This window comes from Ambystoma mexicanum, chromosome 3q, assembly GCF_040938575.1.
Source record: "Ambystoma mexicanum isolate Mex_15411 chromosome 3q, UKY_AmexF1_1, whole genome shotgun sequence".
In the NCBI taxonomy this organism is placed as follows: domain Eukaryota; kingdom Metazoa; phylum Chordata; class Amphibia; order Caudata; family Ambystomatidae; genus Ambystoma; species Ambystoma mexicanum.
The window spans coordinates 928,351,018-928,377,455 of NC_090926.1; the positions used below are offsets into that span (position 1 = coordinate 928,351,018).

Genomic DNA, 26,438 nt, shown 5'->3' on the forward strand with positions numbered 1-26,438 from the left:
AAGGAAAAAAAGCCCATCTTTGTAAAATAAGCCCAACAAACAGACTCCAGACCCATAGGATTCACAACATAACATGATTAGCCCTCAAAACACCCAGAAAGAACTACCATAGTCTAAAGCATAATCCCTGCTGAAACATTCTATCACCATACCAGCGGGCCAGCTACTTCATACCTTTTCAGAGCGGAACACATTTAAGGCTGCATTGTGCGGGGAGGCAGCAACATGGTCACTTCCATTCATCAGTTCCACTGCAATGTTCTGGCTTTTCAGTGCATCGATGATATGATCAATATTTGAGCCTTCAGAGAGAAAAATAGAGAGAGAGCATGAGAGATTGAGTGTATTAATAAACAGCACATAGTTCTCTGTAAACAAACAATCAAACCAGTCATGCTCGTCTTTCTGTAGTTTGCATCTGCTCCCAGATACAGGTTCCTTGTCTGGTTCCCACTGGGATATGGGCATTGCAAGTGTCCTAAAACTAAACATTATGTTGGCCATTCAGTCACTCAGAAAACTTGTTGCTCCAGTGTTCAATGCCCAAACATTCCGACCCTCACAAACATTCTCAAGGTTGAATATTTACAGAATTAACTTTAACATCCTTATATAGTCTGATCAATGCTCAGCTAGTGATCCTCATTTTCTTTAAATTCTTAGAGCAATGTTCTAAAACTCAAATGCATTTCTATCATTTTTAATTTTCTTTGTTCAGCCGGTGCAAGTAGTAGCAGCTCCTGTCACCACAGTCCACCTTCAGCCAATCACAGCTTGTCCTTTCTTGTCCTCCTTTTTACCACTCTTATTGCCTGTCTCCACCACCCCCGCACCCTAATGACCACTTGCCTCTTTGCTCCCTGAGCTTTCGAGAGAGAGAGAGCATGAGAGATTGAGTGTATTAATAAACAGCACATAGTTCTCTGTAAACAAACAATCAAACCAGTCATGCTCGTCTTTCTGTAGTTTGCATCTGCTCCCAGATACAGGTTCCTTGTCTGGTTCCCACTGGGATATGTGCATTGCAAGTGTCCTAAAACTAAACATTATGTTGGCCATTCAGTCACTCAGAAAACTTGTTGCTCCAGTGTTCAATGCCCAAACATTCCGACCCTCACAAACATTCTCAAGGTTGAATATTTACAGAATTAACTTTAACATCCTTATATAGTCTGATCAATGCTCAGCTAGTGATCCTCATTTTCTTTAAATTCTTGGAGCAATGTTCTAAAACTCAAATGCATTTCTATCATTTTTAATTTTCTTTGTTCAGCCGGTGCAAGTAGTAGCAGCTCCTGTCACCACAGTCCACCTTCAGCCAATCACAGCTTGTCCTTTCTTGTCCTCCTTTTTACCACTGTTATTACCTGTCTCCACCACCCCCGCACCCCAATGACCACTTGCCTCTTTGCTCCCTGAGCTTTCGAAAGGCAATGGCAGATGAAAACATCAACAGTTCTTGTTTGGAATTTTCATGGCCTGGAAAGTACACAGAATCTTACACCCTGTGCCTCTAGTAAGCAGTATACAAGGGGCCTCATTACCTCATTACCGTCATCGCATTGGTGGAAAGGGGAATTACCGCCCTATTCCAAGGTTGGCGGGGCGGTAATTCCCCTTTCCCCCATTGCCCTTCCCCATTCCCATTTTTGCCCCATAGGGCTCTATGGGAAAGGCGCTAATTACGGTGCCGTAAATTGCGGTACCGTAATTAGCTCCCTGGTCCCTTTGCGGGTTGGTTTTTAACGCCTGCAAAAAGCAGGTGTTAAATTCTCCAACCCGGAAAGGGACCTCGTAGTAAGGGGGTAAGGGTTTACCTTACCCCCTTACCGTTACCGGTAAACCCTTACCGCCTACCGTGTAATGAGGCCCAATGTGTCTCACGCCACTCATCCACAGCCTATTACTAGACAACACAAACACTGCACACCACTGATGGTAGCATGGACACAACAGTTATCACATTCACAACAAAGTTGAATGCATACACACACCACCCTCCACAAGATCAAAGGATCCGATGCTCATCATTGCCTACACATCAATCTCATATGGAACCACCATCACAGACATCAGCACACAAAAACTGGCTGATACCCCCATCTACTGTGAAGGCATCAAGAGACAGACAACATATTCAAGTATTCTTAAAAACCGAAAAGGCAGGGTGGATGAATGCCTAACTTGCCCTATGATAAGGTCGGATTTCCCTACTGTGCAGTAGCAACTGGAGAGTTCTAAGTGCAGAATGGGATTACCACAATATTTGATCTCAGGCCCAAATAACTGGACAGACTGAGAATACAGCAAAGTACTACTTTATTATCAGTTCAATAAAGTAGGGAAATCTCCAAGCATAACAAGTTGCAGCTTACACACTCTTGAACACATATCCATTACACAACACCTCAATGTACGTCAGCTATGACATCATCCTACGTGGCAAACAGTAAAAACCTATCGGGCGGAGGGAATGGTAAACGGAACATATATTCCTATAGCTTATTTCAGTGTTAGTAACATCATTGGCTGCCCCTTCTTGAGTAGGTACGCCTGGGACAACCTCCAACTACATGTACTATAGATAATAGTAGCGGATTGGCTTCTGCAACAATGTATAGTCCATCATCACATAGGCCATCCTGATTGGTTGGCACCCTCTACCAACACTCGGCTCGTTAGCAGCATGTAAGCAAAATAAAACTAAGGTTCGGAGAACAACGTCAGACAACTGCCCACTTGGCCAATTAGCCTACCATCTCATCAGCTAGCCCCTAAGTCAATGTCTCTTCTTTGTACTTGTCCTTGCTGACTGTTCTCTTCTCCAGAACTTTTAAGGTAATGAAGGTACATTGCGATCTTCGTCTGGAGCATTATGAATAGTACTTGTTTTCTGATCTTGCCCCACGTGTGAAGAGACCATGATTTGTCCATTTTGTTCTCTTATTTAGTACTATTTGATTCATTTATACTGGGTGCTATTACTCTCTTCGGCCTCTGGAGACTTGGTTGCTCTGTATTACAAATGCTTTCTGCATCTCTAAATGTCCAATACTTGGTACTCGTAGATATTTACTCCTTTGCTTAATCTAAGAGAAAAATGTCTTGCGTACATGGCTTATCTTCTTCGTCTCCTTTTGTACCTTGCAGTTGCTTCTGGCTGCGGCATCCTTGATCCTTAGCCAAACAAATATTATTTTCTCGTAAACAAATTTGTATTTCAGTGCCTGTCAGCTCTGCAGCCTTGGTCTCTTTCCTTGGGGTTTTTAGCTTATTATAAAAAAGCGACTGCCATCTTCTCATCATGGCTGCTTTACTCGTGTTATATTTTAAACTGCAGCAAGTTCTATATATTTGATATACCTTGAATTTCTGCGTATATACATCTACCACATCTCTTCTTACTTATCTTCTCAGTTTCTCAGTGTATATGGTTGTTTCTTATTCATATGTTCAATTACTATGTTGCTTCAGTCACATCTTCATTCTTTAAGTATTCGTATATCGTTTCACTAGATCCGCGTGTCTTCTCTTCATGATGTCATTTTACACCTGTCGGACATTACTTATAACTCTTCTATGTTCAGTGGTGTCTGCAGACTTCCTTCTACCATTTCAGTTCGAGGGTATATTAAATAAGATTGTCCTAAGCGCATAACGTCTTTCATATCTCTGATGCGGTATTGGAATGATACCAGGTGTCATACACAGTGCTTTCTTTCTGTTCATCCAATATGATGGAGGTGAGGGGGTGGGCTCTGTAGATGACGTATACATCTGCTTCTCTACATTCCTCCCTCTGGTCGAGTCCTCGACCACCTCCTCACCTTTTCTTTACACTTTTGTTTTTTAGGAATCCATAGCTTTGTCACCCTCATCAGGTCACCTACATTCTTATGTGTTCATCCACACTCCACGTCATATGGCAACAATCCCAGTCGGCTGATAGAATATCCAACGTCCCACATAGTTCTTATTATCCTTGGGATAGTAAAACCTTGTTCCTGGGCGTGCCAGGGGACTTCCTTTAAGGTGCTCACGGGTGGTGCTTTCAGTCTGTATGTGCTCATCAGTTACAGCATTCACATCGATCATTATCTTCATCTCAATTGCTTTTTATGTTTTCTTCTTGCACTGTCCTATGAATATTCTTATAAAACATAATTCTAGCAACACTAGCACTAGTATAGCGCCCAGTAATATTGTCCATCCAGGATGGAACCCATGAAAACAGGGATGAAAACCAATTTTCATCTTCGGTCTCATCTACTTCTTCCACCATGTATGCAGGGTCGACATCATAGTTATTGCTTTCGACAAGGTTCCATTTTCTCCATCATGGGCAGGTGGAATGTACGGCAAGAAGGCCGATCTTGGCGCACCCGCCTCCTTCCATTGCTATAACCAAGTCCAGGACATATCTGTTCTGAAGAGTCATGAGCCTGATGGCCCCACTTCTTTTCTAATCGCATTAAATCCTTTTATTGGTGTGTTAATTGTCTGTAGCAATTCCCACCTAGTGATTTGTAACCAATTGGCCTTTACTGAAATTTGAATTCCTGGCATTAATAAGGCTGTAAATATCACTGCCTTTCTACTGAACAATTTATGCTCATCTGGACTATCGTGATCGCCTTCTATTGATTTTGCCGAAAAGTAGTTCTCTCTTCTGTCGGGTGAAGATGAGCAACCTCTTCTTCCTCTGGTGTGTATCCATTTTCAGAAAGTCAGTGATGTGGCGATCACTTTATGGGATCACCACCGCAGGAACATTTATAATAACTATAGACTATATTCCCCCCTAATTTTTAGGTAGTTGCATACAACCCTTGGATCCACAGGCCCAACAGTGGTCCATTCGCACAGCAGTGCCTCAATTCATTCCTGGTACATTATTTGCTTTCATCCTTTATTTTCTCCCACTGTGGTCTGTTCTCTGTTTCTGAAACACAGCGACGCACTCTTCATTGGTAATATGGACACAGGTCCTGCTACATATTCAACCCATGTTAATAATTTCGAATACTTGGCCCATTCCTTTAGGCATTCATCATTTACTACTTTTACTGGTGGTCATCAATAAGTGTGCACTGCATGCTAATCTTCCATCATATCATCCTGTTCTGGTGGCAACTCCATATATCAATAGCTGAGGCATCTCCCAGCATCTTGGCATTCGTGGTGATTCCCATACAGCTATGCAACCCAGTCTCTTGTTCAACAGTCTATCGGTTCTCCAGTGATGCCACCAAATGAATATAGGAGCATTCTACTTTTCCGTTTTTCTTTGTTTTTATGTAACCATCTTCCTATGGAAACATTCTATAAAACATCCACCGTAGGATTGCCCATCTTCCTTCGAACTGCCCTCTTGTGCATGCTGCTAGATGGCAGAGACTCTTTGCATCATGAATAGGTATTTCTCTTACAATAATGTTCTGTCTGCGTTCATGGATAAAGGATGAGAGAACAGATGGACTGTATGTTTGTTTTTAACTGGTTTTATCGTGTTATATTTGATTTTAGACTATGTGTTTCTAAATCAGCATTTACTTGTACCCCATTTGATCTATTATAGACCATTGTGTCTGCGCTCTGGCTATGTGCTTATCTGATAGATTGTCTTTCAGTGCGGCTTGAATCAGAAGCATAACTGCTCTCTGTCCGCACTGCAGCCAGAGACTACAATCCACAGAAGGATTTGTAGTCCGGAAGTGTTTTAATTAAGAAACTTGGCGCGAACGCGCCGGCGCGGAAGGGCTTAGCCAGTCTGTTTCAGTCTGTGTCAGATGCAGGACCAGGCTAGTGCTACGTCCTGGTCTTCCGAGTTGATATACACTACATAGATTGCCACTATGGGTCTGAGTGATGTTCTGGCGGCGATAGAATCAGAAAGAAATAAGTCTTTCGCACGCGAACAAATTATTGAACAACAACCCTGGAGGAATCAGGGTAAGGGCACAGCTGCCTCACCTATTTTTGTGTCACCCTCTCCCCCACCGGTCACCTTATTCAGTGGCTATACAGGTGTACACACTGACACAACCTCTCTGTTCACCTCGGATGTGGATGAGGAACGGACTACTCCGGTCTCCCCCACTAACTTGCACGCTACGCGGCAATCTACACTTGGCGCGAGAGGAGAACCTCCATTATTGAATACACACTGACCTGACCTACACCTTGCCTCTCAAGACGCAACGTGTTAACCGGTGGGCACGGGTGCGGTGGTTAAAACACAAAAAAATAGATGTCACGTTCTACCTATACACAATTTATCATGCCTGTTGCTTAACACACGTTCTATGCCTAAACATGTTGCCGAGATAGCAGCTCATATTGAGGATTCAGACACAGATGTTTGTGCCCTCACTGAACGTGGGCACATAGTGCCGCAGGTCCCTCTCTCAATCTGGCAATCCCAGAAGGCTATTCTACACTTAGAGCAGATTGACCCAGAAGGGGTGGAGTGGCGCTGATTTTCAAATCACACCTCACCATCTGGGGAAGAAACTGCTAATATATTGGAAGGCATTGAATCCATATAGGATAAGATAGGCATCAATTCTGAGGCCACTCTGAACCTCTTACTAATATATAGACCACCATCCCATTCTGAGGACTTTATTACAGCCTTGTCCAATCATCTGGTGGCTTGCCTTAAACCTTGCATCAGCTTTATCATCATGGGCGACTTTAATTATTGGCTAGGTCATCTGGAGTCTGCCCTGACTACCCTGGGATTTACACAACTTAATTGTCACACCACCCATCATTTAGGACACACTCTTGACTGGGTAGCAGCAACTAATGTGTCCATAACAGATCTGACCGTCAACCCATGCCCATGGTCGGATCACTATTTTGTCATTTGCTCAGCCTTTCCAGTGAAGATCAGAAGCAAAATACTGGCAACCACCATGGGCAGAAACCGCAAGCTACTCACCCTAGAAAAAGATCAACCCCTTAGTCAGTCATATGAACAATTCCTTGCCTACGGACTCCATGCAGAGCATGTCTAAAGCCCTCACATACACTTTCATGGACATTACTAATCGGCTTGCCCCAGAGAAATTGAAGAAGGCTAAATCTGCACCTATAAAACAAAGCATGGTTTACCCCTGCCTTACGCAAGCTTAAAACCTTTATGCTTAAGCAATACTACCACTGGAAAAGGAATCCCTCTCCTAATCTGATTATTGATTACCAACCGTCAGTTAAAAAATATAAAATCACACTATTGGACGCTTTGAAGAATTTGCTTAACGACAGGATTGTCTCTGCCAAGTTAGAGACCAAGGAGCTCTTTAAAGGCCAGACCGTTCATGATCATCCAATTTTCAATACATGTGTATGCTTTGTTTATCCAAGCTTCATCTCGTGCATGGTCACCAGTCAAGGGGATAATACACTGGTTAATAACTTTGTGGATGATACCCAGTGTATCATCCCCTGGACTGGTGACCATGCACAAGATGAAGAGTGTAGCCTCGGGAGCAGCATACTACCTAAGATTCTTTGCACACCTGCGACCCATGATTTCTCAGAGTAATGCGGAAACGCGGGCACAAGCCATTGTAGGTGCAAAAATGGATTATTGATGTAGCCTTTTGACAGGCATTAGCAAAACTAAAATAAATCGCCTCCAAGTGATTCAAAATGGGGCAGTGAGGGTTGTTACGGGCCTGGCAAGACCTGACAACGTCACGCCAGCCAGAAGAACTCTGCATTGGCTCCATGTGGAGGTGAGTATCCGTTATCACCTTCTGTTGATCACCTTCAAGAGTCTATTGGGTATTATGCCCTGCTACTTGAAATGATCTTATTCTGATCAAGACTACTTTGTGATCACTTAGATATAATGAATCCAAAATGCTTGTGATTCCCAGAAGTAAATCCAAAAAGGTTGCAAAAGGAGCTTTTGAAATAGCAGTATCGGTGACTTGGAATGGCCTGCCACGGGATCTAAGGTTGGAATCTAAACTAGAGCCTTTCAAGAAAAAGTTAAAAACATGGTTGTTTGACTAGTCTCGCCTACATTTGCTTCTTCCTCCCTCGACTGATTTCCGCAGATGTTTTTTCTTGTATTTGTTTTTATGTTTCGTCCGCGCCATCATGCCTCCGGGTCCATTGCTGCGCATTATAAGTTGAATAAAGTAAAATAAAGTAAAGAACACATGTAACATCTTTCATCTGAAGTTCTCCTCCCCACTTCCTGCATGTGCTGGTACCACATGCTATTCTTTAAATGGGCTAAATTATCAAGATATGAATGTATATCCTCATGGTCTTCCCCAGCATCTCTCTTAAGTCAGATAGTTTGTTTGGAAATATCAGGGAAAATATCACTTGTGCTTTTGTCAGGAATATAAATAGATATCTCATTGATAAACACAGCAGCTGCATTATAAAACATCATTTGGCGAAATGTTATAAGCATAAGAAAGTAAAGAGAAGACATTTTGAAAAATGTAACTACAAGTAGTAATGCAAGAATATCCATGTGTCAAATTATATCCTGTATAGTAGGCACACTTCTTGCTAATACCCATTCTCTTTAACTCAATTGTTCTGTTTTTGTCACTTTTATAAACCTTGATGGCCTGCAGTGACTTGTCCACTGCCTCGCCGAACAGGTTGTTCCCGTCAAAGGGCATGTCCAGTACTCTGGTCTGCACATCCTGATGGAAATCGGTGGCCTTAAGCCAACCGGGCCAGCGAAGGCAACCGCTGTTGCCTATCTGGCGAAAGCCGGTGTCGGCGATGTCCATGGCCACCGTGATGGCATGGTCCTAAGCCACCTCGCCTTCCTGCAGGATTTCAAGGGCTTCTGCCCTCTTGTCGTCTGGGAGGAAATCCAGGAGGGGAGCGATCTTGAACCACAGCTCCCTGTAGCAGCGCGGCACGATCGCAAGGGCGTTGGCCACTTTGATGGTCGTCGCCGCCGATGAGATGACTCGTCGCCCCATGGCGTCCAGCTTCTTCCCCTCGCCTTCAGGTGGGAAAGTGGAAGTTGATCCCGTCGCCCTGCCGATTTCTTCTTGGCCGCTGCGGAGACCACCAAATCTGGGGACGGCTGAGGTCTGAGGCACATCGGGCGGAATCTGGGACCCGGTACTTCTTCTCATACCGGTCCCTCTTCGCAGGTGCCGTGGATGGGTTCTTGATCAGCAACAGTCCTTCGTCCCAGATGTTGTCCAGTAACGGTACTGAGAGGACGGTCTTCCTCCTGGCCTCCCGTCGTTGGTAGAAGAAACCCTCCTTCTTCTGCTCCTCGGGACAAAGCTGGAAAAGTTCTGATGCCCTGGCGATCATGGCGTGAAAGGAGCCAATTTCGTCGGGAGGGGAGGCCCGGGCAGGGGGTGATGGGAGCAGGGTCCTCCGTCTCCTCCACGATCTGCGGCTCCTCGACGGCTCCACAGTCGCTTTCTACGTCCGCCTCGCCGGGATCCCTCCCGTAGGACCGGACTTCCTCAAACTTCTTGTCCAGGATCTTTACAACGTCAACCAGCTCATCTTCAGAGGTAGTATCAGTGTCCGTTATGGCTACCGTGCCCCCCCTCTTTCTCCACCCGAGGTTTCATGGGGATCTTATCGATAGGCTGAAAAGAGGATTCCCTCCAGGGTGGCAGGGAAACTCTAGGCCCGGAAGCCGTCTCCACTGGGGTAGTCTCCACAGGCTTCGCCAGGGCCGCCACGACTCCCTCGATCGAGGCCTTAGCCGGGTGAATCAGGGCCTTTCAGACTATGGGCACGCTTGAGGCTTTCACCTTGGGGGGAGGGTCGCTGCCTCGCTCCCACTATGTCGCTGTCGGGATCGATCAGGGTTTCTCCCGAAGCTTACCCGGGTTCTCCGACTTCCTCTTCACCGAGCCAGAGCGTTCGCTCGTGGTTGATGGCGTCGGTGACATCACACCCTGCCTGGCAGCCAAGGAGCCTGAACCATCGGCGCTCCCGATGCCCACGGACTCACGGTGCTTTGCCTTTTGTTGGGTCCCCGTCGCCGGAGCACCCTCAAAGGTCTTAGAAGACCACTCGGACTTCCTCTTCTTCTCACCTGCTGCTGGGCTTTTCCCCTCCAGCCAGTTGGTGAGTCGAATGCGACGATCCTTTTTTGTCCGTTCGGACATAGTCTTACAAAACGCACAGTCCTTCTCCACGTGCGATTTGTCATCGTGAAGGCACTAGAGGCACCGAGAGTGCTCATCTTCCTTGAAGATATTCTGTAATCCGCATCCAGGGCAGCTCCTGAACAGCTTGGATCCAGGCGTCATGTTTTCTTTGTCCCGGGCCATGTCCACGCGGGGTAGGCCTCAAAGATCTTCCGGAATCCTCCAAGAAGCGAAAACTCAATGTAAATTCAACCCTTGAGGGGCATAGAAAATTCCAAAACGGGTCCCCGTTGATCGGAAGTAGAATCGGTGGAGCTTGAGGCTCTATTGACAGAAAAAATAAGAGTAAACTCTTTGAAAAAACACAAAACGCAGTAAAAGCTTGAGAGCTAAAGCACGAGGATCCCAACATTTGAATGTGCAGTAAAAATCTGAAGGTGGCTGCCAGAGGAGGTGCTTAGGTAGAGGGCAGTCATTGGCTGGGAGCAGTATGACCCAGAGACCAGTGATTGGTTACTCGTAGAAAGACAGTTCAGAAACAAAACTGAAACTGATTTTTTCTTTACCGAGGATTCCCAGCCTGACGAGGGGAATATTCATGAACATGTGAATCCATGCCAGACCCCATGTTGGAGAAGTACTGTAATCAAAAACCCAGGTTCTGCAATAATTACATAGGCCTAGAAATTGCTGCATTTCCCTCACTGTGTCAGGTGCTGGAGTCTTCATGATTGCTTCTGCTCTCTCAGGTGTCCGCTTTCTCCCCTCTTGAGAAATTAACTGTTAGGGAGAATTCTCTGTTTAGGCTGAATTTCCTAACCTATTGAGTCCCCCAGCAGCTTTGCTGGATTTTCTGGGTTTATTTTTTTCTCCTGCCAAGAGTGAGACTCTTTTACCCTCACTCTTGGACATGTTTGAAGTGTGTTTCTTTGGTTTGCCTTGTGTTGAATGGGCTATGGGGTCTTTTACTCCATAGGGCCTCATGTGTTTTTGTGAGATGGGTTACACCGCACCCTCAGTGCCGTAACCCAGGGGTGTCCTAGGGACCCCCCAACATAGACTCCATACCCTGGGACTGACTACTGTCTCCCAGGGTCTGTAAAGTCACCATTGACTTTACTAGTCTCAAATCCTGAACAGAACCAGTACAAACCATCATATTGTGGACGTACTGGCCGGGGCAATTCCATTGCCCCGGGGTCTGTTAGTCGAGGGGGCAGGTCTCCGTCCCCCCTCATCGAGTTTTGGCTGGTGGCAGTGGAAACTACTTTTTATATTCAACCGCGAATATTTTCCTATGGGATTTCCCATTGTTTTAGGCTAATACCTTTATTTATTTATTTACGGTAGCCTTGAACATAAACTTGATTCTAAAATGGCGTTGGTGTTCACATCTGTAACTCTGACCCAAAGTGGAGCCCTTTGTTCCACTTTTGGCGGGCTTCTCCACAGAAGCCCTCCAAAGTGGTGCCACTCTGTCTGGGGTACTTAGGAGGGGTCGAAGGGGATTTAGGCACCCTGGACTGAGTTACCTTGGTAACTCAAGTCGCACTCCGTCCTGATTGGCCCAAGTGGTGAGCCGGCCGGCTCACCACTTAGCATGTTTGAGTGACAGCTAGGCTGGGTGAATGGGGGTTTGCTGCATAAAAGCAGGGCTTTGGGGACTGGAACTTCAGAAGTCGCCACAGGACCTAAGAAGCCGAAGAGGGAGAAGCCGAGCCGACCTGCCAAGACGACACCACCGGTGAAGCCCTGCAGAACCGTCTCACCACTTTTTCCGACGACAGAGGAGATCTCCCGCCGGAGAGTCTTCTTCCCTGGTGGGGACAACCAGTTGCTGCCTTCTTTTCGCCGTCCCGAAGCATCTTGTGGCCGCCTTGCCTGTGCCAAGCACCCCGCCAACCGGGATACCACTTTTTACCTCAACCGCGAAAGAGGGGTAAAAATCCTTTGTGACCGAAGATCTCCACGGCTGGCCTCATCCCTGGTAGTGCAACGACCTGCAGCCTTCCTCCCCGTCGAGATCACATCTTCCTCGGGACGACGCCGTGACTTGCACCCACTACCAGGAACGACTACCACCGCTGGAGGAATCTTTCCACTTTTAAAGGTACTGTGATCCGCCCGGCCTCCCTTGCCACCGATTGTACGGGGTAGATTTAGCCCTCGGGTCTCGAACCTGGGTAGGTCTGGGACACCCTAACTAAACTTTTCAGAACCGTAGTAAAACCTTTTTCTCTCACCTGCATAGACTGATGACATTGTGTGATCTTGGGCACATTTTTCGCCTGGCTCCCTCTACAGCGGGCCCCGAACTAATTCTCCTTGTTCCACCATTGACTGCCTTTGCTAACCTTATGTGAAAAGTGTTTTACCTTACTGCTCTCTTTATTTCTGCCTTTTCCCTCCCTTTTGGTAATACTTGTTGGAGTACCATCTAATGTTAAGCGCTCACCTCTGGTTGAAAATAAGTGGTGTTAACTTAGAATTGTCCAACAAATGATTAGGGATGTACATATGAGTAATAGTAACTGTGTTTGACTTTCTTATCTTTTCTAGTGTGCTAGTGTAATTTATGAGTGTACCTTTAATAAATAAGTTTATACTTTTACACCTAGCTCTGGTTAGTGTTTGCTTGTGCTACTGTGTCTCTGTACCTATTCTGTATTCTCTGTATACTGCCTAACTCTTCTTGAGGGAAGTCTGGCTGCTCAGCCACAGCTACCACAGTGAATCTGTGCGGTGCAGACTGCTACCAAGTGGGTTTACTGCCAACACCTGTAGTCTTAAATCTTTTGCAGTGGTCCCAGAGGGAACTGCGCAGGTTTCTGCCTAACATTAACTATTCTATATACAGAACTTCCTGGCAAAATACAATTTCTCTTTGTCTACCTGGTATCCTTTCTCTGCTAGTACTGTCATTAGTTGAACTGTATCTTATCTGCACCTTTACTGTGTCTCACTGCACACTAATATGTCATACACATACGGAATTATTCTGCTCTCAAGTTGTATGTTACCTAGGTCCATCTGAAGAAACCTATTAAAGATTGACGGGGACTCCCAGTACCCATGAGGCAATCTTGTATGTTTCCAGCACTGGTTTCTATATGAAAATGAAAGTCCGATACTGTGAGTCTTCATGAAGGAGGAATAGAGACAAAAGCGTTTTTCAAATCTATGACTGTAAAATATTTAGCTATAGCTGGGATGTTACATAATATTGTAGTTGGATTCAGAACCAGCGGAACCTCTGCTTCGACAATATTGTTTGGAGGTCGTAGATCCTGAATAAATCTCCACAATCCCCCTGTTGATTTCTTCAATGGGTACATAGCCGTGTTATGTGGGAATTCTGATGGCACCAATAATCCGTGCTGTATTAAAGTGGAAATGGTTTCAAATATATCTTAATATGCTTCTTTGGACATGGGATACTGTTTTGCTCATGGCAAAATTGCTCCGGGTTTAAGTTTTATTTTAACTGTTCCTGCTCCACTTAATAGACTCACGTCATATGGACTACTGGTCCATAAGATGTTTGGCACCTTTTCTAAATCTTCCTGGAAAAATAACAGTTTCTTTTTCACCAATGCCATTCTCTGTGGTATTTCCCTATCCTCAACTTTAATCCAATAAGTGTAATTTATGAAAAATACTAGTTCATTGTCTGAATAATCGCTGAACAATTCTTCGTCTGACAAGTCTGTCAGTCTATACCCATCATTAAGAGCTACCACGGTTCTCCATGCTCTTCCTTCATGTTCTGTACCATGAGCAACCACCCTTTCCTCTCCTACCACTGTTCCTTCTAGTTCTTTGGGGATAACCTGTCCTCCCATGTCATCCATATGCATTTCTGGCCTAAACAAACATTTGTCAGGTATTCTCAACAGTCTTCCTACCAGTCTAGGAAGCCACGTCAACAAAATATTCACTACATACAAAAATACTTCTGGTTCTAAAAGAATGTCTTTTGGCCTGTAAATGCTGATATGAATTTTCTTACATTTATGTAGTGTATGCCTGGAGTGGAACACACTATCCCTTTGTCAGTGAAAGATATTGTCATATTTAGTTTTGTCAAGTCTCGTCCTAATATGTCAACTGGTGTCTGCCGAGAATAAAATAGTGGCATAGACACGTCATGTTCGCCTACAGAAAGTGGTAATTCGTCAGCAAAAGGAACCAAACTCTAAGCTCTATAGAATCCCTTCTGTATTCACCTTCTATTGTGGCACCGTTGCTTGTTGCATCAGAGCATAATGTGATTGTTGTGTTTGTACTTTTTGTGTTTGCATAGGATATTGCTGTGGTTGCCGTTGTTGCGATTGTGCTTGCAGCAGGATCTGCTGTATTTGTGGCGTGAGGGTCTGATCATGCGTGTGATCATAGGCATAATAATCTAGTGGTTCTGTGTTATACTGTGGAGAATATCTCACCCCCCTTTGAGCTTGCCAGTTATGGTGCATACCTCCTCTGCTTCTACACATGCAAACTATATGTCCTGTCCTCCTACAGTTCCAGCATTGCTGCGGTTGTCCTCCCTTAAATCCTCCTCCCCCTTGAGGGTTTTGAAATCCACCTTGTCCTCTAAGTCCATTCCCTCTACCCCGTGCCCAAAAACTGTACCCTCCTTGATCTATTTATTTTTACATTTGCTTATTGGCATTTAGAAAAGACATAGGTACAGATATTTTTGTGCAGTAATACCAAGCATGCTTTAACTCTCACTCCAAGCCGCCCACCAACACACTAACAGATAACAGAGTTTAACAACAAAACAGATTTCCATGCATGTGAACTAGGTCTTAGACATAGATAGTGCTATGGTCAGGTGATAAATATGAGGACCATCAAAGGGCCAATTACGCTTGCCCAGGGCAGAGCCCATGTTCGTGTTTAGTGTGAGGACAGAGCTCCCGGAAGGTGGAAGGAGAGCAGCAAGTTCAGTGAGACAGTATATCCCAATGATTAGTGGCAGGGTGTTCATGGTGGTTTATCTTCCAAGGGATGAAACATGTCCCAGATTAGTGTTTTCCAAGACTCGTAAATTCCCCATGGTGCTGCATCCTGGTTCTGCATTGACCTGAACCATACCCTGGTCTCCAACTCAGTCCAGGTCTCAAAATCCCTGTACCAGCATAGATATTGTGGCCCCCCAGCTGACTTCCATGACTTGGCAACACATCACTTCGCGAGGATGCATGCCATGTCCATAAACTTGAGAACATGCTAATGTCTGCTATTCCTCAGGTATGCCCAAAGCAAAACACTCCTTTCGGTTGCAAGTGTATCTCACAACCCCAGCCTTTCTGCATGCTTGCTCGATTCGAACCCAGAAGCTCTGTACTTTAGTGCAGCTCCAAAACATATTAATCAAATCATCACCGTCACCACCACACCAGGGCCATGTCAGCCGTTTGCCTCTGTTGAACTTGGCTACTTTGCTGGATATCATGTAGGTGCAGTGCATTCAGTTGGATCAGTTTGAAGCGATGGTTCCTAGACACTTCCCTGGTGTAACTGAGTATGAGTGTCCACTCCGCTCCCCAATATCATCCCCAAGGTCTGTCCAATTTTTTAAAGTTACTGTTGTCGGACATGTCACCCCAAGTAGAGACACCCCAGTCCTCCCATAGCTGTGCAACCGCTAGCTCGTCCCTATTCCTGCATGTGTTTCCCACTATCAGGACCTCAGGTGAGATAGTTTCAGTGTTCTACGCCACACCATCCTTCCCAGATTTACCAGTAAGGGTGTAGAGCCCAGGCAGCCTTGCAGTAGCCATATTATCTCCTTAAGATGGACCGGGCCACCAACTGCTGTAGCAGTGTCATCTCGGAAATAGCGTCATCCGATAGCCACTTTGCAATGAAGCTAACTTGCGCCGCCAGGTAGTAGCGTTCTAAATTAGGACCCTGCTCCACACCTCCCTCCTTGTAAGGTAGGTACAAAGATGTGAGGGTGATCCTGTGACGTGCTGCACCCCACAAGAATCTTATGATTAGTGAATCCAGCAAGCGAAAGAAGGAGACAGGGATGTAGTGATGTAGTGATGTATGTTGGTAAAGAAATACAAAAATCTAGGTAGCACAATCATAACCGCTACCCTGCCCATCAATGACAGTGGGATCTTGGACCAGAATGCCATCGACTTCCTCAGGCCTTTCACTGTGTTTCGAGTGTGCATGTCCATCGACATGTGCATGTGTACCCCCAAGTTTTTTAAAGGAACCCAGATTCCAAGAGAACCCCATTTCCGGTAGCGCATCGCCCTGAGCCCCGCGGAGACCCACCAGTGGGAATACGCAGGACATTTCCCAGCTGAAAAAAATTCTCTATACTTTAGCAAAGTTGTCCAGTACTTCCATGATAAACTGAAGATTGTCCTCCGGTTCACCAACATACAGGAGTACGTTGCATGTATATAGCGATACTAAATGTGTTATGGCACCAACCTGAATACCTGCCTCCAGAAATTCTTGTCGTAGGTAGACCGCTTCAGGCTCTAGTGTCAGTACATACAACATGGGCGATAGTGGGCACCCCTGGTGCATTCCCCTGTGTATATCTCGGAAGTCTCAGGAGGATAGCTCAGGGGCAATGTGCTCGCCTTGGAATCAAGACGACACTGAGCAACACAGGTTCGATCCCCGGGTCCACGCTAAGAAACCTCTGGTTATTCAGCGCTTTATAAATACCCTATCATATCATATATCATATGCATCATAACCCAGCTCGCTAACACCCGTTTCCCAGACTTGACTCTTGCGGTCAGGGATGCATAAAGAATCTTTACCCATTGCATGAACCGCTCGCCAAACCCAAATTCCTGCAGTACTGCGAACAACCCTTCCAAATAATGCGAATCGAAAGCCTTAATCGCATCTAGAGACACCACCACACAACTCTCAAGGGAGTCGATGGTCTGCGATAGAACGTGTTGCAGCCGGCGCAGGTTCAGTGCAGTGCTCTGGCCAGGTATAGTCAGTCTGATCACTGTGTATCAGACCCATGAACACTTTGCGTAGCCGCCCTGCCAATATTGTAGTTAATATTTTCATGTAGTAGTTTAGCATGGCCAGGGGCCGATAGGATTCACATCTTTCCGTGGGTTTCCCTCACTTGGGGATCGGGACCACCAGAGTTTCCTCGCATTCTTGCCGGCAGTACGCCTTTGGAGTATGCTTCCTCGAAGACCTTAAGCAGCACCGGGGACACTGTCAAACTGTATGTTTTATAGAATTCAGGAGGAAGTCGATCACTGCCCAGCGTTTTACTGGTAAAGAGTGAAACAATTGCAGCACTCACTTCCTCCACCATGATAGGCTGATCTAGTGCGGCCTGTTGCGCTTCTTCCAGTTTGGGAAGCCCAATGCAAGATAAGGCCTCCTCAACGTCTTCAAGAGGGACCTGTACCTCGTGATTGTATAATTGGGAGTATTATTCGGCAAAGAGGTTATTAATCTCAAGCTGTGTCCTACATATGTTCCCATCCTTACCATCAAGTTCAGTAGTCAGATGCCTAGGATGCTCCCTCCTACAGGGCCACGACAGGAGCCTACCCGGTCTATCCCCTTCAGTATGTGCTCTTGTAGTTCCTGCCATGTAATATAATTTAGATAGCCTTTTCCACGCCTTAAGAAAGCGATATCTCGTTTCGGCCAGCCTCTCTCCATTTGGGTGTTGTCCCGGGTTCCGGGTCTCCCCATCTCGGATTTCATCCTCTAATTTTTCCAGTTTAGCCCTCAGCGATCTGTGTATACCTCCTGCATTGGCTATAACATCACCCCTCACCATCACTCGGTTTCCCACACCGTGCTCCACTCCTCCACACTACCCACGTTATGTTCTAGGAATTCAGTCAGCATCTTATGCAGCTTATCTTTTAAGATTTGATCCGACAGAGCATCTGCCGGCATGCGCCACATTGGGATAGGGGGTCTAGGGCCTCTAAGGTTTCATGTTGTCGCTAGGGAGGAGTGATCAGATATTGTTCTACCCAGATACACTGCATCGCCTATGTCAGCAATCTGACTGTGCCCAACAAAGATGTAGTCAATTCTGGTGAACAGGGCATGTGGTGAAGAGTAAAATGAATAACCCCTATCAACAGGGTGCAATTCCCTCCAGGCATCGATTAAATCAAGGTTGCTCAGCGCTGCATTGAGAGCAGCAGGCACCGGGGGTAGACCTCCCTGCGGGGGAAGGGATCTATTCAGCAAAGGATCCGTAGTACAATTAAAATCACCTCTCCATATGAAAAACCACTCCCGGTTTTGCGCAATGCGTGCGCAGAAGGTGCAAATGTGAGATGAGATGCCGTGATTTGGGAAATAACAATTAACTATGCACACCTCGATGTGATCTATGTAGACCCGCAGGATGAGGTACCTCCCGTCCCCATCTGCATTCACCTCCAGAAGTTGAAACGGCACAGAGTCATCTATGCACGTGAATACCACTCTGGCGTATTTGGAATATGCTTCCCCGTATCCCTCCACCACCAGCGTTCCTGGACCCCTTTCAGATCTTCAGCAGTCAGGTGAGTCTCCTGCAGCAGGGCAATAGCTATCTTCTTACGTTTTAAATAGGATTTCCTCCTATTCCTACGTAGGTAAGTGCCTCGCACGTTCCAGGTCATTACCTTAACAGAAACCATGCTGCAGCTGTCCACAGTCCAGACTGTGCCCCATAGCCACCACCCCCATCTCGTTCTGCATGCTTAACCCCCAGTCCTGTGCCCACATTTGGTTCCCAGATCCCCATCTCCCACCCGACCAGAGAAGCCATTCGTGAAATATGTGTACCAGAATGAGTGGAAAACGTGAAACCAATAACAAAGCAAACCAAATATTGTACATTCAACATTCGTCCAGCAACTAGCCCGTGTATGAAGTGCTCAGACATACTAGTACCGCTAAGGCACACTCAGGCCATTGTGTAACGAGTAGTGGGTGTCAGCAACAGGCCAAAACCAAACTATGCACCGAATCGACTAGTAGGGCCAGCAGTGGGTGAACAAACATTACTGCCATCAACAGCAAAAGCAGTGTGTTCAAGCGGAAATGCACTTTGCGTATCCCATTCATTGCGGCAGGAGACTCATAATCTGGTACATCAAGTGCACCGTGCCGCCAACAGAGATGACTTGTCTTCGTAGCGGCACACCATGGATCAGGTGTTGGAATACTCTCCAATAGCCAGGTTACTATGCTCCAGCCACATGTTTGCCACGGCAAATATCTCAAGTACATGCGCTCTGTCCTTGTGGATAATTTTGAGCCTGGCCGGGTACATACGCAAGTATTTAATATTGAGGTGCCGGAGTCTCGCTTTGATTGGTACAAAAGAATTCCTGGCCCTCTGTAACGCTGGTGTATAATCTGGATAGATTGCAATTTTGGAGTGCTGGATCTCACCTCCTTTCCAGGAGTATTTCAGAATCACCTCCCTATCTTGAAAATTCAAGATATTTGCAATCACTGACCTGGGGTGTGACCCGGGTAAGGGCCTCTTCTACAGTGAAAGGTGAGCCTGCTCGACTGAGGATCATTGAGACAAGTTCCCTGGACCCACCTCTTGTAGCATTAGGTTCTCGACATACTGAGTAGGGTTCGAGCCCTCAATACCATCCGGGAGCTCCAGCAGCCTAACATTATTCCAACGGGCCCTCCCTTCAGCATCTTCAGCTCGCAACTCCAGGGCAGTGTTCCTTCCCTCCAGATCCTGGACCCGATTTCCCAGGTCCTTCGTAGACTCCCGCGTTTCTTTCAGCTCCATTTCAGCTGACGTAACTCCCTTAGCTGGATTACAGACGTCCTGTCACAGCAGTAGAACATCTGCCTTGACCTCATCTATCTTTGTTTCCACCGATGCTCTCAGTGCTGCTATTGCAGCCAGTACAAGGTCTTCTTGAGTGCCCGTGCCTGTAGCGCCTGCTTCTGCCTGCGGCGCAGGGTCCCGAGGTTTGGCCACATTAACATAATTGTGGATTTACTCTTGCCCTTGGTAAGGGACATGCTGCAAGTGAGAGTTAAGCAGGCCGTGACAAGGATCCCAAACCAGTCCCAAGTGCTCCACCAGCAGCTAAGGCAGACCTGCAACCCCAGGTGTCGTCGTAAATCCTCTCTGCTCCTATGTCTCAGCTGGCAATTTCCGTGGTCAGCTCGCAGCACATGGCCAGCTTTATAGCAGCCAGACAATAGCTGGTGCTAGTGCCGCCCCCTCGTACTGCGGTGGCTATCAGCCGCACTCCCAGTGATCTCCAGAATGTTTACAACCCGTCAGGGAGCAAGGCCCGCTCTCGCACCGCTTCTAAACCCATTTAGGGAGTTGACTGCCCCCTCAGAGTGTGTGTGTGTGTGTCCAGAAACCGGGCCTGGGGCAGATTAGATGTGCACCTCTGCGTGCCAGCTCCCACACAGCGCTGCATTCTACTCACCCTTCCCAGGGTGGCCCGCAGTAGCACCAGTGGGTCAGTGTGCAGGGGTTCAATGTTCAGCATGTGATGCCCCCGATATTGCGCAAGGGCGTGGATGCCTCACCAGTGACTTAAATATGCATTGGCAGCAAAAGCCCAGGACCCAAGGCCCCAAAGTCTGAGCAGTTGCTATCCACCCAGGAGCTCAAGTGTTCCACCACCAGCCATGTTTCTATCAGGCCTCAGTTTTCAAATTCTTCCAGGGAGGACCCAACTGCCCCCACAGTGTTTTTTTACTTCCTTGCACCTGCATGCCCAGCTGCAGTGTGAGCAGCTGTCTTACAATGTCAGCCGCTAGCCACTGGCAGGAGCACATCAAGGACCCAGCACCAGCAAAGTTAGTGTCTACCTCACTTCTCATGCACAGTGGGCTGCTTCCCACAGGCACCAACTTCATGCCGTGGCAGTGCGAATGACCAGGAACTCTCTCCTACCTTAAGTGTCCTTTGCGCATTACTTGTGGGAAAGAGCATTGTCGTCTGCCAGAGTGACTTTGCGGGGCCCGCTGTCCTCCAGGAACTCTCCACAGTCTCAGCACGAGGGGAACCGCAGCACCCTCTGCGCCACCTGGTAATAGGTCTCCTCCGGCAGACCGCAACACATCCATGTTATGGTTTTAGGCACTGCGGGACCCTGAGCGGGTCGCTGCACGCCTCAGTCACCTCCCGTTGAATCACGACGTGAAGCCCGGATTCACACAGCATGGTGGCTCAAGTCCGCCTACCTGCTATCCCTTGCCACAGCAGCCTCGTCACGGCCGCCCGGGTCTTGGCGCCAGTGCCGTCCATTCTCCTCTTGCGCACAGTTGAGGTCACACTGAGGCAACAAGCAAACCCGCAAACAGCCTCAGGTCTGCTCCAGGTCCCCTCACCGCCACCTTCCCAGGATGAGGCGTACAGCAAGCCAGGCTTGTCTGGTCCGACACAGCCCAAGGCTTTGGCGCACGCTCGCTCGCTCCGCTGCCAGGTACCACACGGTCAGTGGCACAATGTGCACCTCGCTCCGATTTTCATACAGCCACAACTAGGAGGTTTGGGATCCAGGCAGCCCCCAATCATATGCACCTCAGTAGGATCCGATCCGCTGGTCCAGCAGGAGTCACTGTGCAACGCAGCCGCTTCTTCGCCCCTCATTCTCCTCACTGCAGGGCAGCCCCGTGTGCCATGTTCTTCTGCACGGGGGCCTACTTTACGACTGCCAGCACTCAGTCGTAGGGATCCGATTTTGGTCCAGACAAGGCCGCACAGGAGGGCTCAGGTGGCATCAACTGCTTGCTGGTTGAATATGTGGCCAGGGATGCACGCCACTGCTGAACTGCAGGATCTATTAAGGATCTGGATGGAAGGTGTACAAGTTCACATCCTCAAAAGATGCATCCAGGTCACGCCCCCGTACCCCCCTTGATCCATAGTATACCCTGGATTGTTTGGCTGTGCTGACTGCAACTCTTGTGTGGCCACACCATCACCACTTGGCTATACTGCTCCGTCTACAGCGAATTTCGACAATTTGCTATGAACCAATTTTGCTTCTTCCTGCTTTCTATTCTCAGCTTTATTCTTCTTCTTCTCTTGTAATAGTCGACAATGATGTACAATAGTCAACTGTATTTCTGGCCACGGCTTCGCTTCCATCCCTACCTGTTTCTTCATTTGCCATTGCACTGGTTCGAGCAGTCCCTGACATAGAATATGATAAAATAATACTACTGTTTTATCCCATGGTTCCCACGTGTCGAGACACCAACATTCCAAAATCTTTTGAATAAAAGCAAAAGGATCTTCTTACTCAACCATTTTCCTCGTCATAATCGCACCTATGTCTTATGTGTCAGGATATCGTGCGCTGAGCGCCCTCCATATGTCTGCTCTACAATTATTAAATGGTGCTCCGTCATGTGTCGTGTTTTGTGCTGTCACACTTGCATATCCTGCTCGTATCCAAATGTCGTCCGCTCTTTCCCCTAGGATAGCTGCAATAGGCCTTTTATGTCACTCACTGCTAACGTCATTCCTGCTGTCATTCTTTCAAAACTCATAGATCCATTTCCCTGCACCTGCAAACAAGCTAGGTGTTATGAAGTTACTTTGTTGTGTGTTGTAAATAGTTGCTTCTTGGCCTCATTGTAGATAAAATATAGAATGTTCTAAGTATATGATGTAAGCAAGGTTCCAAGTGGAACCACACGTTTAGAGAAGATGTTTACACCTGATATTTGTTCTGTAACAGTTTGAAGGCCCCAGCCTGGTGTAACAACATGTTAGGGGTCTGTACCTGTGCAGCTTTAAATAAACCCATTTATTTACTTCAAATGGTCTCATCATTACTTCACTAGGTAATTTATATTTCAAATGTTCTTTATTCATTTGCGGCCACAGTATATATTGTGGTTGTCCTCCCCCTTTCTCAAATAATGGAAATTGCGTAAATCCTGGTCCACAATCATATCCACCTACGCTCCTTGTCTTTCAGGAGGGGCTAGTTTTGCATGTTCGTCTTCAAACCTGGTAATGACCTTAATCTGCTTACATAAGGCGGGGATATATCCGACGCACTACGCAACTGTGCTTCCAAGTCTGACCACTTTACCCCTCTTTCTAGGTTTGGATCTACCGAAAAACCACATTCGCCCTCTCTTCGCGCTCTCTCATTTTCTACCCTTTCTTCGTCCGACATCATTATACCCCAAATGATATGGCTGTTATCCCTTTCCTCATCATCAAAATCTAGATTACTTGGGGACAACGTTCTTTTTGTCCCTCATTGCATCATCCAATCTACTTCTTGTTTCTTTCGATGGAGACCCTTCGATACTCCCTGTGGTCTCGTAACCATCTTTCTCCCTCATTTGCATATATAGATCCCCAATCCTTTTCCCTATGCCTTCTGCCTCATGCTCATCAGCTCGCTCATGTATATATCCTTAGTATCCCCTGTAGCTCCCTACAGTTGTAACCCTCTCTCTTCTTCCTACTGTTCTGGTGCTTCAATTGGTATTATAAATCTGTAGAGGTGGAGCCAAGTACCCCCACCCAAAACTCCTTCCCCATGATGCCTAATTGTTGGAATTCAGAATTTGAGACACGTGCAGTACCAGTAAGGATACCTATACCAAAGAGTCTTGGAAGTAAGGTTTCCATTGAGAAAGCCGTACATGCATTCACGACAATATGATGGCCATTTGAATTAAATCCCAAAGAAAGTGGGAAAACCAAGCAAAAGAGCAGATTGGTGACGTCACAGAGAAGCATATACGACCCACTTAGAAGAGATGCAGAGGCGAGAGAACATAGACATTCAATAGGCTGAAAAGAAGAGATGCCAAAGATTAGCAACATTTCGGGCTCGAGATGGAGCTGGTCATGCTACAGAATAAATAAAGAAGATATTAAGTTGTTTCACAATTGTACAGAAGCAGCAAAGCAAGTAAATAAAGTATTCATTAAGGCTGGCTATGTAGTGAATAGATTGCAGCGATGCACCAACGTATATTTATAGGAAATACATAGACTTCATATATTGCATAATGCACTTTTAGCAGAGCTGGATTCCGTAAACAGAAATACTTTTCCAGTGTGTCGTAGTAAGAAATTGAAAGCTGAACCATGGAGGTGAATCAAAGAAGGGTTTGGCTGGATCAATACCAAGAAGTCAAGGCCACCTAAAGTCTGGATATGCGTGCAAACAATTACAGAACGTGGAAAAGAACAGAACTCCTGTTTCTAGTTAGGGGCGAGAACATTGAAGACGTCAGAGGTACATGCTCTACATGGTTGCCGCCGGTATTTTACCGTGTCCGCCTTGGTGGATGGTGGAATTACCGCCCTACTCCAAGGTGAGCGGGGGCGGTAATTCCCCATTCACCAAGGCTCTTCCCCATCCCCATTTTTGCCCCCATAAGGCATAATGGGAATGGGGAAGGTGCTAATTACGGTACCGCAAATTGCTGTACCGTAATTAGCTCCGAGGTCCCTTTGCAGTATCCTACTTTAACAGCTGGTAAAACGAGCCGTTAAAGTCGGGTCCCGCAAAGGGAACTTGTAGTAAGGCGATAGGGGTTTACCAGTACCGGTGCCCTTACTGGTACCGGTAAACCCCTACCGCCTACCGTGTAATGAGGCCCATAGTATGCTATACTCCCCTCTTATTCTCAAGCACAGAGAACAGTTCCAAGACCAATCTGCAAAGGGCTAATTGACTGGCAGAACTACAACAGTGATGATGGAAGACAAATTAATTGGTAGGAAGCTATGGTTATGACCAGCCCACTGGCACCTGGATGCCAGCCTGCGTGCTGCTTACGCATGTGGAATATTACAGAGGGGTACAAGGGTGCCAACCAATTGTAGAGGGACACGTAAGAGGGCCCTATAGTTTGTGTAACCAATAGGACGTTGTGTATATGATGACGTTCAAAATGACTTGCACTAGGGGAGGGCTTAGATGCCCAGCGGAAGTTAGATACCCAATCACTTTCTCTGATTAGTATGGAACGTATACCTAGATGTTCCTTGGAAGCCTATCACCATTACAAATAGGTTTTTGTAGTTTGCAACGTAGGTAGACTTCAATAGTGACTTTATTTTATACAAAACCTGTTTTTTTATGTGTTGAATTGAGTGTGAAGATCGAGCTAACGCGTTGAAGTTTGTTGTAACTCCCTGCTTTAGATAATTGACATTAGAACAGTCGTATTTGCCAACTTCCTGAGTCAGTTTTGATTACTGATGTTTGAGTAGATTCTGCATCCCCATCCCTCTCAAAGTATTGCTGCCTCGTCTTAAAGGGCTGGGTCAGATACTCCAGTTCACATCATAGCAGAAAGATAATGGTTAAAAATCCGTCGATCTAGTAAGCTTTGGGGTCCCGATAATATCGGACATCCTGCGCCATTTAGCTGAAAGAACGTAAAGCTCCTTGTAAATAGCGGACGCAAGTTTAAAATAAATCTTGCAAGTACAGGAGGGACGGGCCCCTCGTTTTCAAGTGAGAAATCCCTTCCAGACATCTACAGGAAGCTGAGGGGACTGAAGGCTGAAGCAGCTGGTTTGAGGAGGAGACGATCCAGAGGGTCGGAAGTTGAAAAAACAGATGGTGAGTAGGCTAAGTGAGGTGGCAAACTGAATGAGCACTGAGTTGGGCTATTTTATTATTTATTTAAGATGAGGAGCGTCATAAGTGTGAGACGAAGAGCGTCACAGTTTAAGGTATATAGACAAAGAGTGATTTATATAGGAAGGCCGTTAACCTGCGTTAAGGACGATTAGAAGGAGCTTGTACTAAAGTCCAAGTGGACATAAATAGGATATGAACGACCAAGGTGTCGTTAAAGAGGACAGTTCATACTCCATCAGAGTCATTTTCAGGGGCAGGGGGGCCGGACTAAAGTATATGTGGGACGGCTAGTCTGTCAAGTATTGTCTGTGTGTTTATATGTCATATGAGACATGTGTGGTAAGGAAATGAAATATATGAAAAAACGGAAAATGTTGGGATTTGAAAAAAATTATTTATTTATTTATTTATTTAGTAACTGATGATGTTCAAGTAAATAAGCAGATTAAAGCAAAAGTGATATAGAGGTTTGGAGCTGCGCCGATTGGTGCACGCTCATATTGTGTTATTTTTTCTGATAAGTATTTAATCTGTGTTAAAACAACAGTAAGTAGTGGCAGTCGATTGTGACTAAGTCGTGATGGAGGATATTACTCCACTTACACACTTGTGCAGACAGCTGCCAAAACACGCACCCAAGCTTAAGCAATACAGTGCAGAATGGGTTAAGGGTACGGCAGACAAAATGTTCATGCCATGGCCACAAGGAGGATCGCTGTCCAAAGCG

General features: G+C 46.3%; 1 protein-coding gene across 1 annotated transcript in view; it reads right to left on the reverse strand.

Moving 5' to 3' along the window:
- Positions 1–26,438, reverse strand: part of LOC138583120 (cholesterol transporter ABCA5-like) — a 3,134,767-nt gene that overhangs the window by 1,148,018 nt on the left and 1,960,311 nt on the right. Inside the window, exon 21 of the mRNA XM_069655080.1 lies at positions 175–302. Coding sequence (XP_069511181.1) covers positions 175–302 — 128 coding nt within the window. The remainder of the gene's footprint in view (positions 1–174; positions 303–26,438) is intronic.